Genomic DNA, 10,000 nt, shown 5'->3' with positions numbered 1-10,000 from the left:
GCTCACCCATGATATTTCTCTTTTCAACTGCATGCTAAGTAGGTATAAGGGTGTCTGATAATGTGCCTCTGGTAACTGGGGTTAAGGGCTGTGGTCATCTCCCTACAGTAACAGTTACTAACATCAGAAGACATAGACTTAACTGTGTCTACATTACTTATGTAGCTAGCTACAGCAACCGAAAATATTTTCATTTCAGCATCTCTCACTCCCAGCCAGACAATGTCCGCTAATTCCGATGCTAATTTTCGCTGTGTTAAACTACATAGACTTATGCTAAAAACGTTTGTAGACTATTTCGTTTCTGGTTGTAAGGAAGAAGATTCAGATCCGTCGATGCCAGTTTCAATACTTTTATTGAATCTCTGGCATCAAAAATCACACTGCAGTTGTGATGATTTCACTCGCCAATGGTCTAGGATGAACTAACCTGACACAGAGATATCTCTCTTGGTTACACGAAAAGAGGTGTTACCCAAAATTGTCCTGTTCTTTGTTACCTTGTCTAAAGTTAGACAGTTTAATGGCTCAGTTAAACAGATCCTGTGTGCCCTGTTTGTGTGACGGTATGTGTGTTTGTGGGTTGACTATGAAAACCAGCGCTCTGCTGTGAGACACCTAATCCTATAGTCAGAAACTTGACGCCTAGTGAATATATAGGTTTTACTAAAAGCCACTAAATGTCATATAGGTGGCAATAGTGAATATATGGATTTTTCTAAAAGGCACTTAATGTCATATAGTTTAGATAAGAAAACTTAGTAAAATATAGGTGGCGCCAGTCTGCCACAGCAACACACTGGAAAATCCCCAGTGTCCTGTCTTAAAGACAACCTAAGCCTGTCTGTAGTTTTCCATCCCTTTAGTATGTGTCTATGTGTGTACATTTGAAATTCACTATATAACTTATGATTATACTGGTCAAAATATACTACACGTTAGCGATCTAAAAGTCTGTGACTGTTGGCATTCATTTTTGTAGGGGTCTTTCAGGAGGGGCGGGAGGTTCTATTGGGGGGGGGGGCACTGTACAGACTTATTTATAATAACGATAATGAGTGTTACCTGCATCTTTAGCCTGGCTCATCTGCTGCTGCAGCATTGCTAGAGCCAACAGCGTTAGCGTTAGCTGCTACGCTAAAGCAGTCAAACACGCTGCACTGCTTCACATTTACCGAAGGTGAAACTTGTAAGTATTTCACGAGGTTGCTGGTCTTAGTGCTACCTCCTTTGGACACAACTAACTTTTTACATAAGTTGCATTAAGCACTGTCGGTAGATTTGATGAAGTACTGTTTTGCCTGGTCCGTCACTATGCCTACTTCCTAAAGTGGACTATTAACGTAAATGCAAATTAACATTAGTCTTCACCACCAAGTCGTCATACTCTGGAATGTGATTGGGCCAACAAAATGTCAATATCTCAATCCTGTTCAGACAGGGACGGGGGACAGTCCTCTGATGCGTGTCATTTTCAGTGTTTTGGCCAATCATAAATTAGCAAGAAAAAAATGGCATTACGTTGATTTAATATAAAAGAACCCGCCCTAAAGGAGGACTGTCCTCCCTTCCATAGATATCTATGGGTCCTCCAGCTACATATTATAGATGTCACTGTTGGAGCTTTAGAATTTCAACAATGGGTTTTTATCCATAGGGAAAACCTGCTTTTTAACAAAACTGAGATAATATGAAATATTAATTATAAATAAATAAATGCATATATTTATATTTTAATCCCTCTCTTCTCTCCAAAAACTGAGGAGGACTGTCCCCCTCTACCTCAATGGACGAGCCTCCTCTGATACACACTAACACACACACACACACACACACACAGCCAGCCTGTCTCATCTGTATGAACCTCTCCCCCAGGAGGCCGTAGATTCACTTTTATTCCCATGGGTTTTTTTCACCTCAAAGGGGCCCCTAGCCTGTCTGTCAATCAAAAATATGTTTTCTAATAATATATTCATTAAAATAGCCTATTGAATGTATCTTAAATTGTACCAGCTGAAACATATAGCTGTGATATACTGGAGCTATATAAACTTATTTCTACATAAGAACGAGGACCGGGGATAACAAAATACGTGTTCTTTATTATAAGAGACCAGACTAAACATGACACAGCACTTCCAGGCATCAACTGCAGTTACGTAGTCACCAGTAGGCCTAGTATGTGCTAAAACTCCACAACAAATAGTATAGCCATACTAATGTAAGACAAATCACTAGGCTCAATAGGCTATACAGTATTTTCACTCAATTCGCTCAGAGGCAACATGTCATGGTAAAGGCTATAAGCCTAATAGTCCAATGTAGGCTACTCAAAAAAAGTTTAACACATGAAAAAAGACTAAAAATATTTAAAAGTAGGCTATTCTTGGAATGTGCAGACTATCTGAACTTCTTCTATCTGTGTTCTTCTTTTCTTCATCCTCGCAAATCTCTCAATTAGGCCTATATTGCTGAAGTCCACCCTCTAAGTCATTTCTCTCTCAATAAAACGCATTGCCAGATTTGAGAGACGATTCTCACTCATTGAAGACCGCAGATATGTTTTAATTAGTTTAAGACGACTGAAAGTGTGCTCTGCCTGTGTACCGCTTATGGGAATAGTGAGATAGATCTGATATAAAGGAGGTCCTCGTCGTCACTGTGCGTGAAATTTTGTGTGGAGGTGCGTGTAGGCTATGTACAGTAGCCTATACAACCTACAATCAGTGGTCAGGTAGCCAATGTTATATTTAAAAAAAAAACTCCTGTTTGCAGAAACGCAGGGCAGCCCACATAATTTGCTCTGATGTAAGAGCACGGTCACGATGTGATTTGTGTAGTCTTATAATAGCGATTTCAGGCTGGAAAGTTATTTAGTAGATACATACTGGAGTTTGCGGAAAAACGGTAACATTATTATAATCCTCGGGGAATGATAGGACATCCCATCGCAGTCTTAAAATCCTCTCCCGGTGAAACATGCATGCATTTAAAACATCACGAAGTAATGCGCTTCCTCATCTGGGGAGAGACGGGGAGACGGGGAGACAGTCTGGGTTTTTAGAGTACCTGCTAGCGAGCAGGTTTGGTTCCCAGAGTGAGTTACCATGGTAACTGGCCCACGCTGTCAACTCTCTTCCTGGAACGGGTTTGTCCTGCCCTTCTTTCTCCAGTTTGACTTAACTGTCTTCCTGGAACGGAAAACCCCGGCTTTCCCTTATTTGAGGCTTAGCGAACTCAGGATTTGCACTAAACCCGAAATTCTGGAATACCCCCCTGCTTTCATGTGCTTCAATCGTTGAACTCAACCCACCTGCCTTTTTTCCCCGCCGCAATATATCGCAATATATTCGCAGAACCCACACACCCTATGCAAATTACGCTACTGCTCTCCCCCCATGATAACCTGCCCCCCCCCCATGATAACCTGCCCCTCCATGATAACCTGCCCCCTCCATGATAACCTGCCAGCCTGTCTCATCTGTATGAACCTCTCCCCCCAGCGGAGACGTCGGTGCAGCAGGCCAGTAAGCAGGTCCAGGTGGACCTCCAGGACCTGGGCTACGAGACCTGCGGACGCAGCGACAACGAGGCAGAGAGAGAGGACACCAGCAGCCCCGGTGAGGACCACACACACACACACACACACACATGCACACACACACGCAGACGCACACACACACACACAACCAAACACACGCACACACACTCACACACACACACACACACACACACACACACACACACACACTGCCTCTCTCTGGTCTCCGTCTGTCTCTCCTCTCTGTCTGTCACTTGCTCACCTCCTCATTCCACAGAGTAGAGAAGTACTTTATCAGGCTTTCTGCTACGGTTTAACCAGCCTGTCCTGTTCCTGTCCTATTAACCTTCCTAATCTCCTAATCTCTCTCCCTTCTCCTCCTCTCCCCTCTTCCTCTCTCCTCCTCTCTTCTCCTCCTCTCCTCTCTTCTCCTCCTCTCTTCTCCTCCTCTCCCCCTCTCCTCTCTTCTCTTCTCCTCCTCTCCTCCCCTCCTGTCCTGTCCTCTCAGAGGTAGATGACCTGGAGCTGGAGATGGGGATGGAGATGGAGGTGACCGGTTCTCTGTCCCCCCAGCAAGGCTGCAACCATGGGGGCTGGTACGGCGGTGACGGCACAGTGAGAGGGGCCTATGAGGAGGGGGAGGAGCCAGGGTCGGACTCTGCGCACGGACTGATCCAGGACCTGCGCTCCCAGCTGGTGCGCTGTCACAAGGTGATCCGCGGGCTGCAGCTGCGCGTGCGCTCGCTCTCCTCCACCAGCGACTACGCGTCCAGCCTGGAGAGGACGCCGCGCAAGGTACAGACTAGACTAGCTCTATAGACTGGGAGAGACTAGCTCTATAAATTGGGAGAGACTAGACTAGCTCTATAGACTGGGAGAGACTAGACTAGCTCTATAGACTGGGAGAGACTAGACTATAGCTCTATAGACTGGGGGTAAAGACTAGACTAGCTCTATAGACTGACTAGACTATAGCTCTATAGACAGGGGGAGGACTAGACTAGCTCTATAGACTGGGAAAGACTAGACTAGCTCTATAGACAGGGGGAAAGACTAGATTATAGCTCTATAGACAGGGGGAAAGACTAGCTCTATAGACAGGGGGAGGACTAGACTATAGCTCTATAGACAGGGGGGAAAGACTAGACTATAACTCTATAGACAGGGAAAGACTAGACTATAGCTCTATAGACAGGGGAAAGACTAGACTATAGCTCTATAGACAGGGGGAAAGACTAGACTATATCTCTATAGACAGGGGTAGAGACTAGACTATATCTCTATAGACAGGGGGAAAGACTAGACTATAGCTCTATAGACAGGGGGGAAAAACTAGACTATAACTCTATAGACAGGGAAAGACTAGACTATAGCTCTATAGACAGGGGAAAGACTAGACTATAACTCTATAGACAGGGAAAGACTAGACTATAGCTCTATAGACAGGGGAAAGACTAGACTATAGCTCTATAGACAGGAGGAAAGACTAGACTATAGCTCTATAGAGAGGGGGAAAGACTAGACTATAGCTCTATAGACAGGGGGAAAGACTAGATTATATCTCTATAGACAGGGGGGAAGACTAGACTATAGCTCTATAGACAGGGGGAAAAGACTAGACTATAGCTCTATAGACAGGGGGGAAGACTAGACTTTAGCTCTATAGACAGGAGGGGAAAACTAGACTATTGCTCTATAGACAGGGGGGAAGACTAGACTATAGCTCTATAGACAGGGGGGAAAGACTAGACTATTGCTCTATAGACAGGAGGGGAAAACTAGACTATAGGCCTATAGACATGGGGGAAAGACTAGACTATAGCTCTATAGACTGTGCACTATAGACAGGGGGAAATACTAGACTATAGGTCTATAGACAGGGGGAAGAGGCTAGACTATAGCTCTATAGACAGGGGGGAAAGACTAGACTATAGCTCTATAGACAGGGGGAAAGGCTAGACTATAGCTCTATAGACAGGGGGAAAAGGCTAGACTATAGCTCTATAGACAGGGGAAAGACTAGATATCGCTCTATAGACAGGGGGGAAACTAGACTATAGCTCTATAGATAGGGATAAAGACTAGACTATTGTTCTATAGACAGGGAGAAAGACTAGTCTATAGCTCTATAGACAGGGGGAAAGACTAGACTATATCTCTATAGACAGGGGGAAAGACTAGACTATAACTCTATAGACAGGGGGAAAGACAAGACTATAGCTCTATAGACAGGGGAAGACTAGACTATATCTCTATAGACAGGGGGAAAGACTAGACTATATCTCTATAGACAGGGGGAAAGACTAGACTATATCTCTATAGACAGGGGGAAAGACTAGACTATATCTCTATAGACAGGGAAAGACTAGACTATATCTCTATAGACAGGGGAAGACTAGACTATATCTCTATAGACAGGGGGAAAGACTAGACTATATCTCTATAGACAGGGGGAAAGACTAGACTATATCTCTATAGACAGGGAAAGACTAGACTATATCTCTATAGACAGGGGAAGACTAGACTATATCTCTATAGACAGGGGGAAAGACTAGACTATATCTCTATAGACAGGGGGAAAGACTAGACTATATCTCTATAGACAGGGGGGAAAGACAAGACTATAGCTCTATAGACAGGGGGAAAGACTAGACTATAACTCTATAGACAGGGGTAGAGACTAGACTATATCTCTATAGACAGGGGGAAAGACTAGACTATAGCTCTATAGACAGGGGGGAAAGACTAGACTATAACTCTATAGACAGGGAAAGACTAGACTATAGCTCTATAGACAGGGGAAAGACTAGACTATAACTCTATAGACAGGGAAAGACTAGACTATAGCTCTATAGACAGGGAAAGACTAGACTATAGCTCTATAGACAGGAGGAAAGACTAGACTATAGCTCTATAGAGAGGGGGAAAGACTAGACTATAGCTCTATAGACAGGGGGAAAGACTAGATTATATCTCTATAGACAGGGGGGAAGACTAGACTATAGCTCTATAGACAGGGGGAAAAGACTAGACTATAGCTCTATAGACAGGGGGGAAGACTAGACTTTAGCTCTATAGACAGGAGGGGAAAACTAGACTATTGCTCTATAGACAGGGGGGAAGACTAGACTATAGCTCTATAGACAGGGGGGAAAGACTAGACTATTGCTCTATAGACAGGAGGGGAAAACTAGACTATAGGCCTATAGACATGGGGGAAAGACTAGACTATAGCTCTATAGACTGTGCACTATAGACAGGGGGAAATACTAGACTATAGGTCTATAGACAGGGGGAAAAGGCTAGACTATAGCTCTATAGACAGGGGGGAAAGACTAGACTATAGCTCTATAGACAGGGGGAAAGGCTAGACTGTAGCTCTATAGACAGGGGGAAAAGGCTTGACTATAGCTCTATAGACAGGGGGAAAGACTAGACTATATCTCTATAGACAGGGGGAAAGACTAGACTATATCTCTATAGACAGGGGGAAAGACAAGACTATAGCTCTATAGACAGGGGAAGACTAGACTATATCTCTATAGACAGGGGGGAAGACTAGACAATATCTCTATAGACAGGGGGAAAGACTAGACTATATCTCTATAGACAGGGGGAAAGACTAGACTATATCTCTATAGACAGGGGGAAAGACTAGACTATATCTCTATAGACAGGGAAAGACTAGACTATATCTCTATAGACAGGGGAAGACTAGACTATATCTCTATAGACAGGGGGAAAGACTAGACTATATCTCTATAGACAGGGGGAAAGACTAGACTATATCTCTATAGACAGGGGGGAAAGACAAGACTATAGCTCTATAGACAGGGGGAAAGACTAGACTATAACTCTATAGACAGGGGTAGAGACTAGACTATATCTCTATAGACAGGGGGAAAGACTAGACTATAGCTCTATAGACAGGGGGGAAAGACTAGACTATAACTCTATAGACAGGGAAAGACTAGACTATAGCTCTATAGACAGGGGAAAGACTAGACTATAACTCTATAGACAGGGAAAGACTAGACTATAGCTCTATAGACAGGGGAAAGACTAGACTATAGCTCTATAGACAGGAGGAAAGACTAGACTATAGCTCTATAGAGAGGGGGAAAGACTAGACTATAGCTCTATAGACAGGGGGAAAGACTAGATTATATCTCTATAGACAGGGGGGAAGACTAGACTATAGCTCTATAGACAGGGGGAAAAGACTAGACTATAGCTCTATAGACAGGGGGGAAGACTAGACTTTAGCTCTATAGACAGGAGGGGAAAACTAGACTATTGCTCTATAGACAGGGGGGAAGACTAGACTATAGCTCTATAGACAGGGGGGAAAGACTAGACTATTGCTCTATAGACAGGAGGGGAAAACTAGACTATAGGCCTATAGACATGGGGGAAAGACTAGACTATAGCTCTATAGACTGTGCACTATAGACAGGGGGAAAGACTAGACTATAGGTCTATAGACAGGGGGAAAAGGCTAGACTATAGCTCTATAGACAGGGGGGAAAGACTAGACTATAGCTCTATAGACAGGGGGAAAGACTAGACTATAGCTCTATAGACAGGGGGAAAAGGCTAGACTATAGCTCTATAGACAGGGGAAAGACTAGATATCGCTCTATAGACAGGGGGGAAACTAGACTATAGCTCTATAGATAGGGATAAAGACTAGACTATTGTTCTATAGACAGGGAGAAAGACTAGTCTATAGCTCTATAGACAGGGGGAAAGACTAGACTATATCTCTATAGACAGGGGGAAAGACTAGACTATATCTCTATAGACAGGGGGAAAGACAAGACTATAGCTCTATAGACAGGGGAAGACTAGACTATATCTCTATAGACAGGGGGGAAGACTAGACTATATCTCTATAGACAGGGGGAAAGACTAGACTATATCTCTATAGACAGGGGGAAAGACTAGACTATATCTCTATAGACAGGGAAAGACTAGACTATATATCTATAGACAGGGGAAGACTAGACTATATCTCTATAGACAGGGGGAAAGACTAGACTATATCTCTATAGACAGGGGGAAAGACTAGACTATATCTCTATAGACAGGGGGAAAGACTAGACTATATCTCTATAGACAGGGGGAAAGACTAGACTATATCTCTATAGACAGGGGAAGACTAGACTATATCTCTATAGACAGGGGGAAAGACTAGACTATATCTCTATAGACAGGGGGAAAGACTAGACTATATCTCTATAGACAGGGGGGAAAGACAAGACTATAGCTCTATATATAATACTGTTTATCTCTGTGGTTTTGCTGGCTGGTTCTTTGTTCGGTTGGCTCTGTTCTGTTTGATACATTGGGTAATAAAGTTTTCTCATCTCCTCTCATTTCCTCTCCTCATCTCTCCTCTCCTATCCTCCCCTCTCCCCTCCTCCCCTCTCCCCTCCTCCCCTCTCCTCTCCTCCCAGGTGAACTGGGCGTTCGAGGCGTGCCCGGCTCCCGGCGGCGTGGAGGAGGACGAGGGCTGGGCGTCGGACAGCCGGGGGCCCAGGCCCAGCCGGGAGCTGAGGGAGCTGGTGTCCCGCGTGGCCTCGCTGGAGGTGCAGCTCAAGAGCTCCAGGCTGGATGGGAAAGGGAAGCTGGCGGAGGAGGGGAAGTGTGCCACCTGGCCTGGGTGAGAGGGGAGGAGGGGGGAGAGAGAGGGAGCAGGGAGAAAAGAAGGAGCAGGGAGGGGAGGGACGGGTAACTCCATCCTAAAAGAAACATATTTGTAGGTGTTCATTCCGGCCTTAGAAACGTTACAAAACCAAATAATGGACTGGTCCTCAGTTCACGGCCGTTACCTTGTTCAGCCAACAGTATCGCTGCTCAGATGGAATGTCGCCTCTTCTGAACTGTGTTCTGGCTGCTCCCCTGACTCCTCCCACAGGAAGTACAACACCCTGATCCAGGCGCAGGCGCGGGAGCTGTCCCTCCTGAGGCAGAGGATGCGCGAGGGGCGTGGCCTGAGCCACATCCTCACCCAGCACCTGGGAGACACCACCAAGGTACCAGAGCAGCACCGAGGGGTCTGCATAGCACATATAGAAGGGCACATACAGTATTTCAGTGCTGGACGTGCACTACATATAACTGTAATGACTCATCATAAGCCGAATTTGTCTGTCATGAGTCACTGAATTTAATTTTATTTTATTTTATTTTATTTTATTTTATTTTATTTTATTTTATTTTATTTTATTTTATTTTATTTTATTTTATTTTATTTTATTTTATTTTATTTTATTTTATTTTATTTTATTTTATTTTATTTTATTTTATTTTATTTTATTTTATTTTATTTTATTTTATTTTATTTTATTTTACTGGCTCCAATTGAATCTGACTCACTCTGCCAGGCCTTTGAGGAGCTTCTGCGTGCCAACGACATTGACTACTACATGGGCCAGAGCTTCAGAGAGCAGCTGG

The 10,000-nt window shown here is 44.1% G+C and overlaps 1 protein-coding gene across 1 annotated transcript in view; it reads left to right on the top strand.

Moving 5' to 3' along the window:
* The window catches only part of LOC311315712 (myomegalin-like), a gene marked incomplete at both ends in the record, with an annotated part of 59,560 nt that overhangs the window by 27,504 nt on the left and 22,056 nt on the right, over window positions 1-10,000 (top strand). The window contains 5 exons of the mRNA XM_084446417.1: window positions 3,504-3,620; window positions 4,050-4,336; window positions 9,001-9,206; window positions 9,462-9,579; window positions 9,931-10,000. The exon at window positions 9,931-10,000 is cut by the window's right edge and continues 48 nt beyond it. Of these exons, the coding sequence (XP_084302543.1) occupies window positions 3,504-3,620; window positions 4,050-4,336; window positions 9,001-9,206; window positions 9,462-9,579; window positions 9,931-10,000 (798 nt within the window). The remainder of the gene's footprint in view (window positions 1-3,503; window positions 3,621-4,049; window positions 4,337-9,000; window positions 9,207-9,461; window positions 9,580-9,930) is intronic.

This window comes from Borostomias antarcticus (assembly GCF_949987555.1).
Source record: "Borostomias antarcticus genome assembly, chromosome: 12".
NCBI lineage: Eukaryota > Metazoa > Chordata > Actinopteri > Stomiiformes > Stomiidae > Borostomias > Borostomias antarcticus.
The sequence above is the reverse complement of the archived record's forward strand: the minus strand, read 5'-3'. Positions and strand labels throughout refer to the sequence as shown.